The 22,590-nt window shown below is 39.3% G+C and overlaps 1 protein-coding gene and 1 pseudogene across 1 annotated transcript; both read right to left on the minus strand.

The window, feature by feature from the left end:
• Nucleotides 1-432: 432 nt before the first annotated feature.
• On the minus strand, nt 433-21,629 carry DR1 (down-regulator of transcription 1). The gene is made up of 3 exons (XM_030868693.2): nt 20,666-21,629; nt 10,040-10,203; nt 433-2,324 (listed from the first exon to the last, which is right to left on the minus strand). The coding sequence occupies exons 1-3, from the start codon at nt 20,883-20,885 to the stop codon at nt 2,178-2,180; spliced, it is 531 nt and encodes a 176-aa protein (XP_030724553.1). The 5' UTR covers nt 20,886-21,629; the 3' UTR covers nt 433-2,177.
• LOC132593777 (protein C19orf12 homolog pseudogene) lies at nt 14,304-14,798 on the minus strand (annotated as a pseudogene).
• Nucleotides 21,630-22,590: the final 961 nt, after the last annotated feature.

The raw sequence follows: 22,590 nt of genomic DNA on the forward strand, positions 1-22,590 counted from the left end.
ATTTTAAAAATCTCAACAGACAGAATGTAATAGTTAACTGCTAAAAAATAAGCTAAGAGTAAAATACTGCTTAATTAGCTCTGTTATGCCTGCACCCTAGGACTGTAAATTACAAAAATACAAGTAAAACCACATTTTCTGAAATAACAGCAAACAGAGGAGAAAGTCAAGTACTATATACCAAATGATCAAAATGTCTTTTGGGCCTAGGATTCTTGAAACTAGTAAAAATGGTAATAATAGAAATCTCATGCCATTAATCTATATAGATTATTAAATATAAAAACAATTTATAAAACACATCAGATTTTATTGCTTGAAGAATATAGCATATGAAAATCACAAGAATGTCAAAATGAAAAGTCACTAGGATTCAAACATATAATACATTATCAGATGCAGTAAAATATTAATTAACCTGAACTCTGCATCAAAAAAAAAAAGTATGGAAAAATATCTAAGTTGTTTACATAAGAAACAGATATACTTAAAATAGAAAGTATAAGGATGTTACAGTACAAGTTAGAAAAGCCAACACTTATTAACTTATTATTTCTTAGACTAGACTACCTTTGGTACTTAAACTTTTAAAAAAACAATCCCTTCTATTTTGTCCAAATGCACTTCATGGATTCAATACCAACTTCAACTCAAAACATTAAGCAAGATTCACTTAGTTGTGGCATGGAAGAAGTGTATTTAATAAATGTATGACAATATTTCACTTTTTCTAAAACTGCAAAATATGATCATTAAGAAATCTAATACTTGTAAACTTCACTTATTTAGCTCTTCAATTAAAATTGGAATCCTGGCATCTGCCATCTGTCTTTAGACCTGGTGAATATACAAATTTAAATGATTTGGCAACTGACATAGGAATTTAGATTACTTCATACTATCTTAAGTGGCTTTCCATTCTGTTTTCAAAATACAAACAATAGGCCAGTTCTTCAACACACTGGATTCCTATAAAAATCACTACCATAGTTTATTTACTGGAACCAAATTAAAGCTCTTCCCTTGTAATGAGCAGGTTGAAACTATGTTTCATATAGGGCTGATCAATTATGATACACTTTCTTAAACAAAATAAAACAATCATTTTTTTAAAGCTCAATTATGATGGAGACAATGATGCCATTTCAAAAGGAAGCATTGGACACTCTAGGCCATCTAGTCGAGAAATTGTAAAAGTAATGCTAAAAACAAACAATAAGTAAACTATGACTACAAGTTAAATTACAAAAAAATCCGTCTTATAGCAAGCATGCTCATTAACTTTCATTTCTTTCCCCCAGCAAAGGTTTGAATATTCATGAACCTTAGTTAAACCAACGGAACCTAAGCAATTGTTTCACAAGTTCCAATAAACATGGATGGACTAAGCAAGTAATACTATTAACAATCACTGGAGTGAAATACTAAGAATCATGACAGTCCTCAAAACGGGGCAGTCTTTGAAATGTAATAGTGTAGCTCAAGATGAATTATGCTATAATAAAACTTTAGTTTTTACCTCCACATAAAACAAAAACAAAATCAAAACATAACCTACCAAATTTTACAACTACTACTGAACATACTCACCCTAGTTTTTGAATGTCTTGTTTGAGATTTTTTTAAAACAAGTATATTCATCTGAGCATATATATTTAGTGCCTGTATATATACTCATTTTAAAAGACAAAAAATCCAAATACTACAGAACTGAACTCTTTGTTTTTTCAGCAGCCTGATCTAATATCTACTGCATCACATAGCACCTCCCCCCCAATAATTTAAAATTCCCAATTTTTAGTTTAGTTAAAAGGGCAGAGGAAATGCAAATGAAGATTTAGAGCTTCTGTATAAATTTCACTGTATTTTTATAAACTTGAAGTTTTCTGTAACACTGTTTATTGATCAAATAAAGGACTCACTGCTATCTAAAATTTCATAAACACCATTAAAAATTCAAAATTGATATTATACTGAGCCTTAAATTTTCAATAGTTAGAAGAGACAGTTTTTACATGAATAGCACACAATAGATGAAACTTAACGGCAGACATCCCTAGAATACCAATGGCAAGTCCACCAAGATGCATACAAAATTACAGATAAGCATTTCTTTCACTGTTTTCTTGTGCAGGGAAAAACATTTATAGAGGAAATAGAAACTCAGCTGGTGAATTTCAGATATCATCATCATCTTCTTCATCCTGAGAAGATCCTGCCTGGTTGGACGCACTTGCTGAAGCAGCTGCAAGCTGTGCTTGCTGGGCAGCTTGCTGCATTTGAAGCCATTCCTGTTGGGCTAATTCTGCTTGTTGCTGTCTAGCCTAAACACAAAAAACATAAAAAAAAAATAGTAATTTTTAAAAAAACCTACAACATGCACACTTTCATAAACTCAGTCATTATCAAATTTGGATATTTTCCAACCATGATATAGTTGTTGTACATGAGGACAACATGAACTCTATAAGAAAATATAATTAGAGATTGCTTCTTCTCAATTTTCTTAAGGAGAGTTTCCATAAAAATTTTCGATAAAAGTTTCCTTTTATGCTACATAATGGTTCAACTGAAGAACCTAAAAAAATTTAAAGAAAAATCACAACATTCACTCTTTGGTTCCTTTTCCCTGTGTTTCTCTCTCTTCTGTTTCACTTGATTCTTCTGTCCTCTCAACTCATAATTTTGACGTAAACATTTGCAATCTAAAAATTATTTCTGTGGCTTAAAAGTTCACTAGTACAATACCTCTGTTAGGGAAAAGTACTGTACGTGAATGCACCAGCTACACTGAATTTCTTTTAAGTTTCTATCACAGTTCCCTACTCTATAGATACATCTCTTTCTTCCTCTGTCCCTCTCCCCTCTCTCTGTAAATACACACGTATGTACACACAAAGAACATACTCTTCCCACATACACACTAGTGAAAATTATTTATCCAGTACTGAATTTAAGTGGGATAATTAAAATCCATTCATTTGAAATATCCTCTATATAAACCACCACAGGATTTGAGAAACCAAGATGCATACATATGCATTACATGCCCTATTGCACGAGCTAAGGCTCCTTCCCAATTTAATTTCATCCATTAGCAGAAAAACCACACCAAGAAGGGAAAAATGAATCTGTTTTTGAAAAGATCATATAATTTCCCATTAGAGTTTACCAAAACAATGTTGTTTCTCCATTTCTGTCTTTTCTCAGAAGTATTCTTTAAGCCTGGCTCATACCCTCCTTTATGAATGGCCAATTGCTAGTCATCATTTAAAACACACATCAGTTTTCAGTTTTTCTTGGTCCTTCTAGGTCACATTTTCTGCTCTATTTCATATTCTGTAATTCTCTATGCATTTCCATACCTATCCATTTTGTTCTCTAATTATGTAAGTATACGTCTTTTTTCTCCACTAGAGTGGAGAATAGAAAATGTTTCCATATTCATTGTTGCATTCCCAACATACAGGCCCCCAGTAGTTTCTGACTGGATGAATGTTTTGTGGGAAAACAATGAGGCTCAGCACAACCTTAAGATTTTACTATGTAAATCCCTAACTTTTCTTAATAATCTGTCATAAATGTATTATCCAAACATTCCTAGGGGAAAATTACTACACTTAAAAAAAATCATTTAGGGACTTCCCTGGTGGTGCAGTGGTTAAGAATCCACCTGCCAATGCAGGGGACATGGGTTCGAGCCCTGGTCCTGGAAGATCCCACATGCCTCGAAGCAACTAAGCCTGTGTGCCACAACTACTGAGCCTGCGCTCTAGAGCCTGCGAGCCACAACTACTGAGCCTGCGTGCCACGACTACTGAAGCCCGGGCGCCTAGAGCCCATGCTCTGCAACAAGAGAAGCCACCACAATAAGAAGCCTATGTACTGCAGTGAAGAGGAACCCCTGCTCGCCGCAACTAGAGAAAGCTGCGCTCAGCAATGAAGACCCAATGCAGCCAAAAATAAATAAATAAAAATAAATAAATAAAATAAATTTGTTTAATCTGTAATTTAAAAAAAATCATTTAATTGTTACCAATTAAGTCCAAATTTCTCAGCCTAGAGTTCAAGATCCTCCAAATTACTGTCTGCCCCAATGTATTTCTCTAATATTCTTTCAAAACATTTGTCTTGTGCTCCAAAAAAAAACAAACCAAAAAAACCCCTAGATAAACATAAAGTGTTTCCTAAATACACATCATACCCTCCCACTTTTGCTACCTTTACTCATGCTGATAGTCATTCTATTTGAAATCTGATTTTCACCTACTGAAATTCCACTCTTCCTTCAAGTCAAACTGAAATACTAGTTTCTCCATTAAGTTTGTTCCTGATTCCTTCCAGTATCATTCAGGGTCTAATCAGGAGATAGAAGTTACACTAGTCAGGGAAACAGAAAGAATGTCATATAAAAGATTATTAACCAAGTATAAAGGTGGTAACTAGGTAACTGAAAAGGCAAGAAATGAACACTAAGATATGTGGGTGGCAACTACAGAAAGCAGCCACCAACCCTAAAACTGGGGGAAACAAGGGAAGAGGCTGGGATTTTTAAAACTTGGAAGCTTAGAGGAGCAACCCATGGAAATGAAACTCAGACTTCTGAAGAAAGGGCATAAATTGGCTGGTACTACTACCATCTCTGAGCTCAGAGGATGGCCTCAAGGTTTGAGACCCAAATCCTTGAGGAAGGGGATGCATGTTCAGGCTGCTTCTGTATTAGAGAAACTGCAAACCAGATTCAGTTCCCACTACAGGAAAAAAATGATGCAGCCAGGGTGATGCATTGCTGGGTTGCTCAAAGGAACCTGAAGCCAACTGAAAGTAAAAGAAAGGAACATGTGCCTTCTTTCATCCAGCCCTGTAATCTCCCTCTAGAGCCCCTACTGGCAGCACAGTCTAAAGGAAGTCAGCTAGAAAACAGAAACGTGGTTTGCAGAGTACTGTGCCCAGTCTCAAAGCAGAACATAGAAAGGATGGTTTCATGCTGAGATAATTGCTTAGTAACTGGCACACTCCTATATCATTAAAATCTAATGTGATATCTCTGTACTTGGGGATCTCTTTACATCTTCCTCATGAGACTAGTCAACATCATAATACAGCTGTTAATATACCTATATTATACCTTCCCTACAAGACAAAAACGTTATTTGTGTTTTTTTAGGAAATTAAAGACCAGGTATTCTAGTAACTACTTCTACCTATTTTTATAAAGAAATATAGAAAATATTTCCATAAAACACAGGCATGTTTACTTTTATGGCAGGAATACCCAGAGTTCAAAATAGACTGAGAACGCTTCACAGAAAATACTTGAAAATGGTAGGGCAAACCAAATATATTGATTTAATCAACTTAATAATACCTACTTTGTGGCCTAATCAACTATAAATAGATACAATTTTGTGGCACATAAAAGATAATTCAAATAATTTCAAGTCTCTACACAGGTCTTATTGCAAAGTTGCTTTATCTTGTAGTTTGCTCAATGATCTACAAAGACATGTACTGGTTACACTAAAAATTTAACTGACTTTTAGGTATCATCACCCCATATCAGCACCCATACTTTTCTCTCTGAACATAAAAGCATTCCAGTGTCTTTAAAATCAATGTTGATTGGTAAATATTATTTGTATTCATTTCCACAAATTAAAAATTTCAGTGTATTTATTCTGCTTTCTTTTTTTCCCTTTTGCTTCTCACCCAATCCATCCCAAGTATTTTCCTTCTAAAATGGAAGAGTGAAAGAGAAGTAAGTAGGCATATACTTCCTAATTCACTTCTTCTGGAGATTTTCATTGTGTTTTAAGTTTCCCACTTCCACACACTAAAATAACTCATTTATAATTTACAGCTAACTTTAATCTCAACATATTAGATTACCTCCTTTTCAAATAGTTGCTGCTAGGGCTTCCCTGGTGGCACAGTAGTTGAGAGTCCGCCTGCCGATGCAGGGGACACGGGTTCGTGCCCCAGTCCGGGAAGATCCCACATGAGCCATGGCCTCTGAGCCTGCGCGTTCGGAGCCTGTGCTCCGCGATGGGAGAGGCCACAACAGTGAGAGGCCCACATACCGCAAAAAAACCACAAACAAACAAACAAACAAATATTTGCTGCTAACAGTGAAAGATAGCTTCAAATGAGGCTGCTATTGTTTTGGCATATAAAATAAAGTCTAAATGATTAAGTGAAATGAAAGTTATGTAAAAGATGTTATAATAATTTATCAGTTCCTTTTATATTTAAGACTAAAGTACTTTATGCTCTAGGAAAAAAAGTACTAAGCGGCTGCTATAATTTTACTTCTCTTCTGATTTTTCTCACAATAGCAAAGAAATACTAGGGTATTTTCACCCATAGGTCAGGGCAAGAAAGAAGGGAGATAAGGGGAAAAAAACAAAACAAAATAGATGACAAGGGTAGAGAGCTGAAGACAGATATGGCAGTCAGTCAGTTATTTTTCATTCATCTTTTTGCCCTAGAAACGATAAAGCATGTTCATTTCACTTAAAAGTTCCAAAATAAATTTAAGCAAACAAAATGGTGGCTAGAGCATTAGCACAGTATAGTAGAAAGAGCACAGGTTTTGGAGTCAAAAGGTACTTACCTTTCACTTGTTTAAGTCAATCCTTCCCAGTACTAAGCTTCATAATGATAGGAACCATGTCTCTTTTTTATACTGTTAGAAGCCTAGCACCTAGCACTATATCTGGTAAATAGTGAAGACTTTAATAAATGTCTGTAGAACAAATGATCTGATCTCATGCAAGCTTCTCTATCTCTGAGTCTGTTTCTTAAGGCATAAATGGGTATAGTAAAATTTGTATTAATGCTCATTAAGAACTCTGCAAAGTATATAACGTATTTAGCAGAGCACCATTTTCCTTTTATCAAATATTTCCTTTGGCACCCTGTAGGTGATCTGCAATAGTAGAGACTCAATAAATAATAGTCATTAGCTTTTTTTTTTAAAGACATCTTGCTATTTCATGCCTCTTTTTTTTTTTAAATAAATAAATTTATTTATTTATGGCTGTGTTGGGTCTTCGTTGCTGTAAGCGGGCTTCCTCTAGTCTAGCTGCGCGCGGGCTTTCTCTAGTTGCAGAGAGTGGGGGCTACTCTTCATTGCAGGGCGTGGGCTTCTCACTGCGGTGGCTTCTCTTGTTGCAGGGCACAGTCTCTATGCGCACGGGCTTCAGTAGCTGTGGCACATGGGCTCAGTAGTTGTGGCTCGCAGACTTCTAGAACGCAGGCTCAGTAGTTGTGGTGCACGGGCTTAGTTGCTCCGCAGCATGTGGGATCCTCCTGGACCAGGGCTCGAACCCATGTTCCCTGCTTTGGCAGGCAGATTCTTAACTACTGAACAACCAGGGAAGTCTGCCATTAGCTTTTAAAAAAAATTATCATTCCTCATTTGGTACCTCATATTCATAAGGATTATAACACTGTTTGCATGTGCTCATGCCTGCCTCAAAGGCTTTTCCACTTTAGCACCTATTTCATAGGTTGTTGTGAGGATTAAATGAAATAATACTGGTAAATTACTTGGCAACATGATTAACACATGTTTAGAACTCAAATGTTGGTAAGCTTTTATCTTCCTTATTAGTTTAAATGGTATCTGCTGTCTAGTCCTTGATAACACTTAAAATTCAAATGCTTTTAAATATAAACCAAACTGGTTGTTATGACTGCAAAGAGATCAGTTATGGTACTCATCTGGAAGAGATGACCTAAAATGGTATTTCCCAGTTCTAATGGTAATTACAGTAACTGGTAGCAATTCTTATTCTATTCAAACCAAACCTGTCTTTCAATTTCAAATGAGAAGCCAGAACTTTGTAGGGAAAAAACAATATCACCTTCTCCCCTCTTTTTTTTTTAATAATGGTGAATAGGTTCTTTAACCTCCTTGAACCTCAGAATTGTAATTTGGAACATCAAGGTTGAAGTAAATGATTTTCAAAAGTCTCTTCCATCCCTAGAGTTCTGTGCTTCCTTGACTTACCAACCCAACTCAGTCATCCATTCAAAAAATAGTTACTGAATACTCCCCCTGTGCTAGTTACCATGTTAGGTGGGTGCTAGAGATACAACTAATAATGGGTCCTGCCCTCAGGGAGCTTACAGACTAATGGTAGGGACAGACATTTATAAATGACCATACAGCTCTATTCCCATGATGAAATAAGTATCTCTATGGAACTGAAACACTCCATATTTTACATCCTGTTTGCCATAGAACAACCTCTGGCCCAACAATTTAGGTCTAACTTTCAAGATCTTCCCACTGGAAAGTCAGTCAAATGCTTTATTTCAAAAAAGTATTTACATATAGACAGTTTGCTTGAGCAATCTGAGCATTTTAGTAGTACCCAAAAATGGAATGGATTATTTTTTAAGCTGTTATCATAAATTTTCAAGTTCATAATTGCTTGCCCCTGCCTTTGCAGGGTAGGTGGGGAGGAGGTACAGAGAAGAGAAAGTAAAAATACCGTTAAGGTACCTCAGCCCCAGCTGATAAGTTTTGCCTTGAACAGTGATTTGCATTCTTAATAATCAGGTTATTAAGCTCTCAGCCTTATGTGGAGTAAATATTCAGTCACATTCAAGAATCACTGTACTCTGTAACTGTCTTCTCCCCAGCTTCAAGGAACCTGGTAGAGAAGAAGGAAACGCCAATTTTTCTCTCTCAATTTCTTCCTCTTGTTCTTGCCTTGCATACTTGTAGGTATTCTAGGTGTTGCATCCCATGCCTGAGTGGAAAGGACTGATGGAAAGCTTTTTTGTGTTGGTCTTTGCCATCAGCATGGGGTATGTGTGCATACTGGTTGTAGTGTCTATTCACTCCATGTGAAAGCTGTGCTGTGTGGGCTTCTGCATCCCCTTATCTTCATCCCTAGGTATTTTTATTAGGTAATAAATGCTGCCAGCCTTTGTTGCCTCTACTATAACACCAAGGAACAGTGAACCATGGGGAGAACACGAGGGGTGAGATATACTATAGCAGTCATCTTTGGAAAATATGATCTTCCACAGAGGATAGCTCCGAAATGTGTTACAGAGCTTGCTTCTATTTTGCCACCAAGGGGACCTGGAAGGGAATGAAGAAGGTACCCAGGATTCTAAGGATGGGCCAAGGCAGGCCCAGAAGATGGTACAGAGATAACATTGGTGAAATTCTAAGAGGCTAGCCACAAATTCCATTCAGTCCCAGCTCCCTGTGGTCCCCTCCTTTCTTTCTTTTTTTTTTTTTTTTTTTTTTGCGGTACGTGGGCGTCTCACTGTTGTGGCCTCTCCCGTTGCGGAGCACAGGCTCCAGACGCGCAGGCTCAGCGGCCATGGCTCACGGGACCAGCCGCTCCACGGCATGTGGGATCTTCCCGGACCAGGGCACGAACCCGTGTCCCCTGCATCAGCAGGCGGACTCTCAACCACTGCGCCAGTAGGGAAGCCCCCCTCCTTTCTTAAAAACTAAAGGGATATTAGTACTTGTTGCTAATCCTTCACAGACTGGACATTAGAACTGTGACAAGCAAGAAAGCAGAAAAGTTTTCTCCCTTTCTCTGCTCCACTGGCCCTTCAAAGTTTTTAAGATTAGAATGTTTTAAAGGTGTATTAAAGACCTAATTTAACTACAAAGTAGATGTTAATCAGATTTTTCTTATATGCCATTCGTCTAAAAATTTGATACAATATTTTCTCACCAGTCTATCATTTTAAATCTTAAGAATGTTTAGGTATACTTTTCATGCTTTTAAATGGCCATTCCGCCTGAAAAAACATCAAAATAAAATCTCAGTAGTTATTTGGAGTTGTTCTCAGAAAACAGGCTGCTGCAAATATTTGCTTTTATATAAAGTAAAAAACTAGCCAGACCTAACATCAGGCTCTATGATCAAACAATCAGCCACAGAAAGAAAATTTTGGGGGTACGTATGTTGACTAAGGAAATGATTTTAGAAACCAGTATGATTTTGGTTAGTAAACAGGGTCAGATTCAGATGAAAATAATTTAAAATGTGTTACTTACTTTTGCAAATAATTCCTGTTGCTGTCTCAATAACTCTTCTTCAGGAATACCAAGGTTTTCCAAACGAGAACTGGCCTTTCTTCTTTTTAATGCTACTGTCTTGCATTCTTGTAAGACTTCTTTTACTTCACTGATATAAGAGCCAAAGCCTAAACTTTCTAGTGCTGGGGAAATGAAAATATGAAAACATGAAAAAGTGGTAAAAACACAACTTTTTCTCTCACCTATGGAACATTAAGTTTGGTGAGGGTTTTGGGCTGGGTGTTGGAGGGGAAGGTTGTTGCTTTCTAATAATTTTACCTATTTTATAGCTGCACAACAATCATCGGTATGGCTAAGACAAAATATTTTATCAAACTTTCTTAATATTAGATGGCAAATTAGTTAAAACTTAAGGAACATTTCAAGGCACTGGCCTTCACTTTTCCTTTTCTTTCTAATTTTTTAAAAACCAAAGCATTTCCTGGAGGAAAAAAAAAAGTCCAATGTAAGAACATGTGGTTTTAGTAAGAAAACATTTTTCCTATACCACTCATAGTAAATCAACCATTAAGTCATCACTTTCTCAAAGAATACAAAAAGAGCAAATATTTGGAATATATTTGTTAATAAAACATATTTTGTACCATTTGGCTTAGAAAAAGTAGGCTGGTAACACATGCTCTAACTTTCAGCAGGATAAGATGAAAGAATAGATAAGTTCTTTTGTCTAATATACCAACAGGAAACTAGTATTTTTAGCAAAGACACTCAAACTGCTAAGTTTAAGAAATACTGGTGGAAAGAGCTTATGAAATTCAGCATTTATATTCAACCAAAGTTTCCCTTGAAAATAAAACTTAACAGGAAACACTATAAAAATATTTAAAGTGACATGGAAGAAAAACTGGGATAAAGGAAGACTATAAGGATGGAAGAAACATTAACAAAAAATTATCTCCCTTTATTTTTTCACATTTAGAAGAAAAATTTGTAAGAAAAAAAGGCCTTCTGTAATCCAGAAAGACAAAGCATAAAATTTCCTTTTGGCTCACTGTATTTAAGATTATATAGTTTTCTAAATGTTAAGGCCCCAAAATCATATTTTGCTTTCTGAGCCACTGATGAAATATAGGTGGTGAAAAACACAGTAAATGAACTTAAGTTAGTTCATCAGTTCTTACAGTCTTTCAACAACTATGATGAGCCAGACTCCCTCAGTAAAGATGCCCTAAGTTCCAACTTTAGGAATTTGCTCTTCAAGGAGAATACCAAATATACCTTTAAAATCTACATTCCCATATAAGCTGTGTTTTTTAAGGCATTTTGAATGACTTACAACTTTAATTATTTCATATATTAAGCTGTTTTCATAAACCGTCTTTAGAAATAATGTGATGCCAAAAAGCAGACTGCTATTACTTGAATTTTAATTAACTTACAGACCCTCCCCTTGTTCCCCCCAAATTTCAATAAGACATTATTCTTATTCTGAGTTCTGTTTACCAAATTAACCACCACCTAATCCCTGGCCTCAAGGAGTTTGGAGTACAGTAGGAAATTAAGTGAAAATTAGGCAGCCTGAATTTTTTACTTGAATTGACAGACATTATTAAGTGTCAATGCTAGAAGCCAAAGTTTTATCTTTTCTCTCTCTTTTTTTTAAATAAATTTATTTATTTTTGGCTGCATTGGGTCTTCGTTGCTGCATGCAGGCTTTCTCTAGTTACGGCGAGCAGGGGCTACTCTTTTTTTTTTGGCTGCGTGGGGTCTCTGTTGCTGCGCGTGGGCTTTTCTCTAGTTGCGGCGAGCGGGAGTTACTCTTCGTTGCGGTGCACGGGCTTCTCATTGGGTGGCTTCTCTTGTTGCAGAGCACAGGCTCTAGGCACGCAAGCTTCAGTAGTTGTGGCACTCAGGCTCAGTAGTTGTGGCGCACGGGCTTAGTTGCTCCACGGCACGTGGGACCTTCCTAGATGAGGGCTCGAACCCGTGTCCCCTGCATTGGCAGACGGATTCTTAACCACTGCGCCACCAGGGAAGCCCCAAGCAGGGGCTACTCTTCATTGCGGTGTGCGGGCTTCTCATTGTGGTGGCTGCTCTTGTTGCAGAGCACAGGCTCTGGGCGCGCAGGCTTCAGTAGTTGTGGCTCACGGGCTCTAGAGCGCAGGCTCAGTAACTGTGGTACACGGGCTTAGTTGCTCCGCAGCATGTGGGATTTTTCAGGACCAGGGCTCGAACCTGTGTCCCCTGCACTGGCAGGCGGATTCTTAACCACTGTGCCACCAGGGAAGTCCCTCTTTTCTCTTTTTTAAAGGCACAAGCATAGTAGTGCATTTTCAATAATACTGGCTGGAGACAGTACCAAAAGAAATCAGTAAATGATTTAAGGTGTCCCACCACATTCTAAAGAAAAGTCTTATTTTCTTATTCTAAAGAAAAGTTTTGGGCTTCCCTGGTGGCGCAGTGGTTAAGAATCCACCTGCCAATGCAGGAGACATGGGTTCGAGCCCTGGTCCGGGAAGATCCCACATGCCGCGGAGCAACGAAGCCCGTGTACCACAACTACTGAGCCTGCACGCCACAACTACTGAGCCTGCATGCCTAGAGCCCGTGCTCCGTAACAAGAGAAGCCACCGCAATGAGAAGCCCATGCACTGCAACGAAGAGTAGCCCCCACTCGCTGCAACTAAAAGAAAGCCCGAGCACAGCAACGAAGACCAAACGCAGCCAAAAAGAGAAAAACAAATACCATATGCAGGCAAAAATTTTAATAAATAAATTAAAAAAAGAAAAGTCTTATTTCCTTAGCCCTACAACAAGGTTCTCCAAGATCTAGCCCCACTTACCTTCCCAGCTTTATTTCTGCCATTAAATCCCTGCATACTTTGTTAAACCTGACCGCTCAATGTTTCCCAACAGGCACCAGTTTCCCACATTCGTGCTGACAGTAATTCATTCAAGGCCTGGATCAAACTATATCTTCAAATTAAGCTTGCCTGATCCTCCTAGACAGAAGTAATCTCCCCCTTTTGAAATAAGATAGACTTAGAATTTGGAACTTGGTTGTCACTGTATTTGTATAACCTTGGATATGTTACTTAATATCTCTAAGCTTCAATTTCCCATCTGTAAAATGAAAACAGCATCTATTTCACAATATCTTCCTACAGCCAGAAGCACTATAGTGGTTAAGCTTGCAGCCCCACAGGGACTGACTCCCAGCTCTGCCTCATATTAGCTGTGTGAGTCAGGGTAAGTTCCTTCACCTCTGTTCCTCTAAAACAAGAATAACAGTACCTACATCTCATCAGATCAGGTTGCTGTGAAGAATAAATGAATATAAACAAAGAGCTAAGAACACAGGCTGGCCCACAGAAGGAGCAAAATTAAGTATTCACTATTATATTTTTAATACTTTAAGGATTGTGGAAATCAACAAGTGATTAACCTATGGCATTTAACAACACAGTGTCTAACATGTAAGAGTCCCTTAACTTGGACATATTATTCATCTTTTATTCATCTTTTTGTTGTTGTTGTTCAGAAAACATTTAGGGGAAATTAGGGGAAATTTAGGGTGAAATTTAGGGTGGGCACATTTCTTAGTTTATAATTCTACCACTTCAGAAAGAGCAATAATTTTACTGAAAATATTTAATTTAAAAAACATCACTCAAGAACTACTATGACTTTTCAGATGGGGAAAGCAAGCCCCTGGGAGGGCGAGAGCCCAGTCGGGCAGCTACTGGGGGAGAGGCTGGGTGCCACTGACGTTTGTGGCTTCACTCAGCAGGCCAACTGCCCCCTCCCTGAGGCCACTCAGAAGTCACTGGGTGGGGAAGGGGCGTTCAAGAGGTAAACATGATTCCAGCAGGGGACAGCCCCAAGGTCCCAAGGGAGGGCTGGTCAGGCAACGGCTGCCTGGACAGGTATCATCTTCACGTGATGAGATGAGAAGGCTGAACGTGAAGACCTTCTTCCAGCCCCTATGTGAGCGAGAGTAGATTCAGAAAACTGCCGCTACGTGGCAGCAGTCACGGCTTTACTGTTCACCAGCTTCCCAGTTGAAGGGTTGTCAGGGCACACAGGTGCACACGGCCACAAAACACGGCATCTTAAATAATTTCCAGAACATGATATAGCACAGCCCCAGCCTCTCCAGCAAGAGACTTCGCTACAGTTTAGGGTAATATTCTGATGATGTGGGGCTTCTTGCAGCTTCCCAGTCACCTTCCATGAGTCGGCGGGAATCATCTAAATGGACCCCGCTTCCCGGAGCAGAGGCCTAGCCGTCGCACTGCACTTCCGCCTGGAGCTCCTTGGTGACGTAGTTGGCCAGCATCGCCAGCAGCTGCTGCTGCAGGGCCTCACTGCCCATGACCAGGATGGTCAGCTGCACGGCGTCTGTCCATTCCAGGCGCCTGACGATGGCAGTGGCTTCGTTAAGGAGCTTCTGATGCTCAGGAGATGGCAGCTCCATTATGATCTGAGGAACTGGCTTAAACTGTCCACTTGTCATCCAAGCGCCTAACAAACCCCCGACGGCCCCCCCAACGGCTAGTCCTGGTGGCCCGCCCACCAAACCACCAACGAAGGCCACGGCCCCTGTGACCAGGCCGCCCCTCCCAGAGTGCTTGACGGCCGCCCGCATTTTCCTCTCCTCGGAAACGGAGCACAGGAGCCTCATGATGTCCTCCACCGCGACAGGCATCGCAGCAGACCTGCAGAGGCGGCGCCGCGAGGTCACAGGCTGGCAGGCGCCGGGACTTTTTTTATTCATCTATATCTTTTCTCTTACACTTAAGAGTATGCTAGTAAGTATACAGGACCTAAATAAATGTATAGCTATGCATTATCACACCATTGAATTCAAGCTGAACAAGTATATTAAATTTACTAAATTAAGTCAATACACTTGAGAGAACTCTTCAAAATGTCATGAATCACTAGACTAGACATTAAAAACTTCAATCTACCTTAAACCATGGAGGGCTTGGGTTAAAAATTAAAAAACAGAAACAAAAAACTCACTTTTAAACACATCTAAGGTTGAAAACACTGTTTTCAAAAAAAAAAAACTGCAAGTAAGTCCAAGGTTAATATTTAATATTATTGAAAGAGCTATACTCTCAATGCTGAGTACACTGTACTCTCAATAAAATGGTTCAACAGGAGCAGCCATAAATTTAATTTCAAAACTGCATTGACTTTAATCCTAATTTTAAACACATTTTGGCTAACGGATATGAGTAACTGGACACAGCATTTTCTAAATGGGGATATTTTACATCATCTGTTATCATGTAGTAATAATATCCCTATTTTACATAAAGGAAAATCTTGAAGGATAAGGAAAATGGCTCCTAAGCAGGGCCATCCGTTAACAGTTGTGCAGGTGGTTCAGTGCACAACAGCAGCGTATCTGAGGAGAGCCATTCATACTGTAAACATCATAGATTTGTATGCTTATTATAGCACTTTTTCTGGCAGATGGTAGTAAAGGTTTTTAAGGAAGGAGTGTCTCAACAGCCATTTATGATAAAAACTCTCCAGAAAGTGGGCATAGAAGGAACCTACCTCAACATTCTAAAGGCCATATATGACAAACCCACAGCAAACATCATTCTCAATGGTGAAAAACTGAAAGCATTTCCTGTAAGATCAGGAACAAGACAAGGGTGTCCACTCTCATCACTATTATTCAACATAGTTTTGGAAGTCCTAGCCATGGCAATCAGAGAAGAAAAGGAAATAAAAGGAATCCAAATTGGAAAAGAAGAAGTAAAACTGTCACTGTTTGCAGATGCCATGATACTATACATAGAAAATCCTAAAGATGCCACCAGAAAACTACTAGAGCAAATCAATGAATTCAGTAGAGTTGCAGGATACAAAATTAATACACAGAAGGAGTGCCTTTTTCTAATTTGTACAAAGGGATTTTATGGACTATTGATGGCCCTCGCTCTAAGGATCTCAGAGTAAAAGTCAAAAAAAAAATAATACATATATTTTAAAATTTGTGGATAAAACACATATCACTTGTTTCTCAGAGGTCTGTCTGCTACCCTCTGCCATCTACCTTAAAACTGTACCCAGAAAAGTGCATGGCATATTAAGGAAAAAAAAAAACATTTAGCATGTTTTTTTCAATTCAAAAGACAGATATTAAGACAACTACTTAAAAAAAAAAGGTAAAAATGTCCACCCAACAATTTTAATACAGTCGTATCTTATATTTTACCAAAAATGATGTACTCCTCAAAAGTTTTGTTATAGGGCTTCCCTGGTGGCGCAGTGGTTGAGAGTCCGCCTGCTGATGCAGGGGACGCAGGTTCGTGCCCTGGTCCGGGAAGATCCCACATGCCGCGGAGCGGCTGGTCCCATGAGCTATGGCCGCTGAGCCTGCGCGTCCGGAGCCTGTGCTCCGCAACGGGAGAGGCCACAGCAGTGAGAGGCTTGCGTACCGCAAAAAAAAAAAAAAAAAAGTTTTGTTATAACATGAATTTGTGTGAATTACTTTATACTTCATATGCATAATGCATGCTTTTCATTTGAAAAAACTAAAATATAAAAAATAGCATTCTCTAATTTCTCTATTTTCTTTTGTTTGTATGTTAGGTGATGGAGGTATGGAGGTGATGTAGTTAGCTTAAAATATATTAAGAGGATGTAGGCCAAAGTGACTTCTTGGCTTACTGGCCTGACAAAGACCCTTAAGAATCATGCCCTCTATGGTATCACCACTCGTGGGAATCTGGGACAACAATGAGAGATGGATGGCAGAGCAAGAATCAAATATCATTCATCTTTATATCCTTAGCAGTATCTAGTACAGTGCCAAGTACACAGTAGTATTCAAAAGTAACTGCTGGGTGGCAGAAGGAAAACAAAAACAAAATACATACCAGTTTTAAAGAAAACAGTAAAATCCTAACTTGAAAAGCACCTGATTATGTGATAAATTGTGCAATGTAAATTACATTTCCCTTCAGAAAAAAATTTCAGTATGGATGATTATTTAGGCAATACAATATCATTCTTCTTATTATTACAACTTCTCTGCAATCACTCAGATCCTCTGATTTCAAAACTACTCCACATCCACTTTCCAAAACAGACTGTGGTTTAGGCTTTAGAGCAAGATTCTCAAAGTGTGGTCCATGGACTTGTGCCAGAAATGCCTGTAATGGTCTGCAATGAGTTAAGTACGGAAATTCAAAGTAAGCATTTTAAGAACCTTCACGGCAAAACTGTAACTATGTGAAGTGATGGCTGTGTTAACTAATTTTATTGTGGTAATTATTTCATAATATATACACACATCAAATCATTACATTGTAAACCTTAAACTTACACAATGCTACATGTCAATTATATTTCAAAAAGCTGGGGGGAAAAAGAAGAAACTTCATAGCAATTTGACAAAGTAATTTTATTTCTATTGAATGCAGTATCAAAAAATTTCATTGTTTTTCTAGTGATCCATTTTTTTTGTATTTTACCAAAGTACCAGTGTGAGAGGGGTTATAATTTTTTTAAAAAGTCCTTCAACACAGAGCTTGGAGCAACACAACTGCTGAAGAAGTGAATCCTCGGAGACTTTTTCAAACTTTCACTACTTTCAGTTACTATTCTCAAAAACATGAGGAAAAAAAAATGTAGCAAGAGATTTAAAATGCAGAAATAAAATAATATCACTTAAAATATTCTTATTTACACTTTGGCTTTACAAATGGCATCATGATGTAAGGTTAAACATAACAGACTTTCAGCTTTATATTTCAATCAGTATCACTATAAAGTTTTTAAATTATTATTTATTGTAGCATATTTCATGTAAGTTTCTCAATCCTGACAGATTCTCAGTAATTGCTAATTATACCTGAAACCATTAAGTATTATTTATACATAAATGGGGAAACCTTAGTTAACAGATTTGCCTAAGGCCAGACTTTCCGGTACAGAACCTGCAGCTCCTAACTCTCAATGTCAATTCTTTCCATAATGCAACAGAACATGTTAGTACTCATTTAAAGATATGTGTTCACAGAAACCCAGCAACGAAATAAAAGGAACACCTTATAAGCTTAGAACTCCCTCTGTTGTGTGTATGTGATCTTCAAAGTCCATGTTCTTAAACTAAAAATAAGCAAAATAGTTAGATAATTTTTTAAAATTTTAACTAGGTTATATAATTTCAGATTTACTGGCAATAAAATTATTTTAACTTCTGCATGCATTTTACAGAACTGCCTCAAATGCTTAATTTGCCCTGACAAGGTAAAGCAAAGTGGCATGTGAAATGTTCTGAAGCAAAGTTTAGTTCATTAAACTTATTACCAAAAAAATCCAAGCTTCAACATGTGAAAATCAAACCACTTTAAAACGTACATTATTCCACTTGGCTATATCTTACATTCTTAAATAATCAACATTGACAGAACAGCATAAAAAATGTCATACCCAACTTTCTAGAGTTAGTCTATAAACACACACTTTAACCACCTAAAAAAATACACACCTTAAGGATTTCTTTTAAAAAATTTTAAACACTCAAGACAAAAGTTTCTTTAAATGATTAAGCAATATGATATCAATATGAGATTATAAATGTATAAAATCTATTCCCCTAACTGGGGAGAATTTGGGGCTAAAATGTAGGTCCTTATCCACTTAACAAAGGCAATGTTAAAAAAAAAAAAGGTAAATTTATAAGGCTGTAGCAGGTTAATGCGTGATTTTTTTTTTTTAATTAATAAATCATCCTCAGTACACAGGGAAAATGCTTTCACTGGAACTTTTTGACTCATATGTTAAACTGAATTTAGCATATTCCAAAGTTGAGCTGTTTAGCATACTGTTCACTACAGCTGCACTTTTCTTCCATCATGTCAATCAGAAATCTAAATATATCCTAGAAAAGAATAAACTCTACCCAAGAAGACAGATTGTAATGTGTTTTTAGATTTTTGGAATGATCCCCACTTCTGTGGTGTAAACAAATGTTTAGGCAGATCCTTTTGAAATCTTTTGCAATTTTCATTAGAAAGACAATGTTGATAAAAGATCCTTTTTCTCTTTTATGAGTTGTAAAAGGTAATTACAGCTATTTGTGTTGGATAATCTTGTGAAAGGCTTGTGACAACTGCACATACAATGTAAAAATAAAAACACAAGAGGAAACATAGACAACTTGGCTTTCATTTTACTTCAGAGTACACCAAACAAGTAGAAGAAAACACTAGCTTTAAAATCAAATATACTTCTTCCTAGGGATTTTTTTTCTCCTTATGTACTGAAATGGAAATGGCAGAGTATGTTTTAAATCTATCTCCTACACATCATTAAGGATCAAAAATGAATCATTTAATCCTTTTGTCAATATTGACCATAAAATACTGCATATGGTGAATATGAGCAGATGTGTCCTCTACTTCAGAATAACAGGGAAGTCACCTTTTAAAAAGTTAAATTTTAAAAATAAAATGGTAGACAACCGCCTGCCTACCAAAATTAAATTAATCATGATTTTTTTTCTGACTTCAAAAGCAATCAAGAAATTGTTAGAATTTTAATTGGGTTATTATAAAAAGCAAGTTATCACCTCAAATAGAATGCAACCTTTTCATAAGAGTACATGTACAAGTCACAGAAAGTGCTTCCCAAAACATTATGACTAGTAAATGTCTCCCCATCCCTGAAACAAACCATCAGAATATGGTCCCCCAAATCCCTATTAACTGAACTAAATCCTTTCCAAGATGAGAGAAGAAACTGTTAAACTTTCAGAACTGCTGTTCAATAAAAGCTGAAGCGTTTACATCTAAATGGGGATGACAGCAGGAAACAAGGGGGAAATATTCCATGAAAAACATCTCTCACAATCTTTCAACCCAAGCTTTAAAAATCTATCTCCATGGAAAAAAGCAAGCTACAGAAAAAAGGAAGAAAGTAAGGAAGGAGGGGAAGGAAAATTAAAGAACACTGCCCCTTTTCTTACAGAATAGAACTGGAGTGCTTTGGCAACTTGTTGATTAACGTTAGGACCATGAAACCATTTTTAAAGCAGAAAATACACTCTATCCAACACTAATAAACTTTACAACGTTGAACATGCACGTTAAGAATATTTTTACTCGTGTTCTGAAAATTCATCTTTTCCTCTACACTGGTGAAAAGGTCGGGTGGGGAAGGGGTACCCTTTCCACTCATGCTTGAACTTCTGGTCTGAATTCTAATTCTCCAAGGCAGAACTTCTGGGTTCCTCTCTCAGTTGTCATGATCTAGGTTCCACTTTAGGCAGGCACTTTCTCAGTTGTCACGTCTAGCTTCCACTTCAGGTAGGCAAAATTCTTGTTGCTTGGGCTTACCTGGCTGTAAATTGAGATCGCTGCTACTACCTTATTTGGGGGGATGTTAGCTGACCTAATCGTTTGAAACCCTTACCTGCATTCGCTGTTTGAAAAGGACCACGAGAATATTACACAGGGATTTTAAGGCACCGGCTGCTTCTATGCCCGCGCAGCTTTTTCAGTTATTAGTACTAACCAGGGGACAGGACTGAAGGCTTTGACATGAACGGGTCACGCGATTAGCACTGTCCCCGGCCCCTCTTTGAAACAAAATCCCACACATACCACTTACCTTGTATGACGTGCTCTGGCGAGATGGTCTTCTTTTCCGATTTATTGCAAATCTCATTGGCTTCAGAAGATATAAGGTGAATGAATTCAGTGCAGCAGTTCACCACCAGCTCCCGGGCATCGTTGGCCACCCGGACATTGGGGAGAGTCTCTTTAATCATCTTATTGATAGCAGCTCTGGGTATAGTGAGATCATCATCGTTTCCAGATGAGGAAGCCATCGTACCTTCCTATCTCTCGCGCCCGACTTTGAAAACTCCCCCAGTTCTGGTCCACTGCTCCACGAAGATTTTTCAAAAGGCTGCCCTCGGAGAGCAATCCGGGGGGCGCTCTGAGAAGAGGGTGCAGAAAATTAAGGGGCGAGGGGTTGGCTCGAGAGGGCGTGGAACACCCACGTGTGTGAAAGATTCAGGGCGAGGCTGGGAGCAAATTTCGCGGGGGGGAGCTAAGGATTCTGGGGACAGCACTGCCCAGGTCGGAGAGGGGAAGGCTAGGTGGTCCGGAAATCTGAGCACTGGAGAACCCCCTTCGTGTCTCCTCTGCGGGGCGTGCGCTGTCGCCTAACCGGTTCCCCAACGGCGCCGGAGCAGAGGCAAGGTCCAGGGGCACTGGTCTGGCCGCGGTACAGGACGGACACCCAGCGGGCTGGGCTCTACAGAGCCGGAGCCCCCGCTGCCAATGCCGCCGCCGCCAGCAGCCGCTGCTGCCGCCTCAACCAAACCATCCTTGAGACACCCGCGCCGCCGCCTCACAACATGTCGGCCGCGGCCGGTGCTGTAACCGGGGCGGCCTCCGGGGAACAAATACGGTCAGAACCAGGCACAAGGGGAGCGGCAGTGGCGCCGCTGTGGCCGTTTAGCCTGAACGCAGATCGCAGAAGCCAAAGCCGCGGAAACGGTGGTCCGTCCCTCCAGAAGCCAGAGAAGGTCTGCTGGAAGCCTCTCCCGATACCCTTTGCGCTACCGGAAGCCTCGCCCCCACATGTTCCCCCCTCCCTTCCAGACCGACTTCCGGGTGTGGCTGCGGCCCTTCCCCCACCCGCGCTGGCGGGAACCGCCCGTTTTCTCCGCCAGCGGCTTCCGCCTGCCGCTGTCCCCGCACGCGTCCTGGCATCCCGCCCTTTACCAGGAACAGTGGCCGGGCGAGGGCGCGCCTCGCGGTACCGGGGAACCCCAAGCACGCGCCGGGGTTTCGGCGCCAGACTCGGGTTGGGGTGGGTGGGTGGCCCGGCGAGGGTGGATCGCCGCCACTACCTTCTCTCAGCCAGCTGAGGCCTCGGAATCCTTTCCTAGCCAAGTTTGGAGACAAAGGAGCGCTGGATTTCGTTAAAAGAACTCTTTGCTAACCTTCAGGAGCCCGAATTGAGGTTGAAAGGAAGAGGAACGAAGCCGAGGCTCGGGAGTGGGATGCGGGCAAAGCAGAACCCCGTGTGCCTGGGTTTGCATCGTCCGGAGGAAAAAGCTTTTGATGATATCTAATAGACGTTATTCGGCTCAAAGCTCTGTATGGTCCTCCACCCATTTTCTGGTTTTATGGGAAATGAAACATTCAGAGAAGTGACTTGCCCTCCCAGCCACTACTAATAGCTAAGCTGGAAACTAGAAATAAGATCCAACGTAGTGGAAAGGCGTAGTGTACAATGAGCCAAATTACAAGGTTCCAGCTTAGACATTTTTCATGTTGTATTGCACGTTGGCTTCTGATGAGGCGGAAAAAAAGTGTGTTAAAGTATCTTAACTCTGATTTTTGCTTCTTTCCAGGGAAGCAAACGTGTGTCAAGTTCCTAACAAAAATTGCATTATTTTTAAAAACTAAGTTTGCCATACTGTCATTTTGAAGAAGAGGCTGTTATATAAATAGCAGCGTGTTGCAATTTCTAAAAAGTAACCAAGATACCATTTAAATCAGTTTAGGCACTTTAGTTAA

The sequence above is a fragment of the Globicephala melas genome, chromosome 1 (assembly GCF_963455315.2).
Source record: "Globicephala melas chromosome 1, mGloMel1.2, whole genome shotgun sequence".
Classification (NCBI taxonomy): Eukaryota; Metazoa; Chordata; class Mammalia; order Artiodactyla; family Delphinidae; genus Globicephala; species Globicephala melas.

Coding starts and splice junctions, on each gene's coding strand:
- DR1 (XM_030868693.2), bottom strand. CDS start 20,885: ATGGCTTCCTCATCTGGAAACGATGATGATCTCACTATACCCAGAGCT. Junction 10,204..20,665: donor GCCAGAGCACGTCATACAAG/GTAAGTGGTATG, acceptor TCATTTCCCCAG/CACTAGAAAGTTTAGGCTTT. Junction 2,325..10,039: donor AACAGGAATTATTTGCAAAA/GTAAGTAACACA, acceptor TTTTGTGTTTAG/GCTAGACAGCAACAAGCAGA.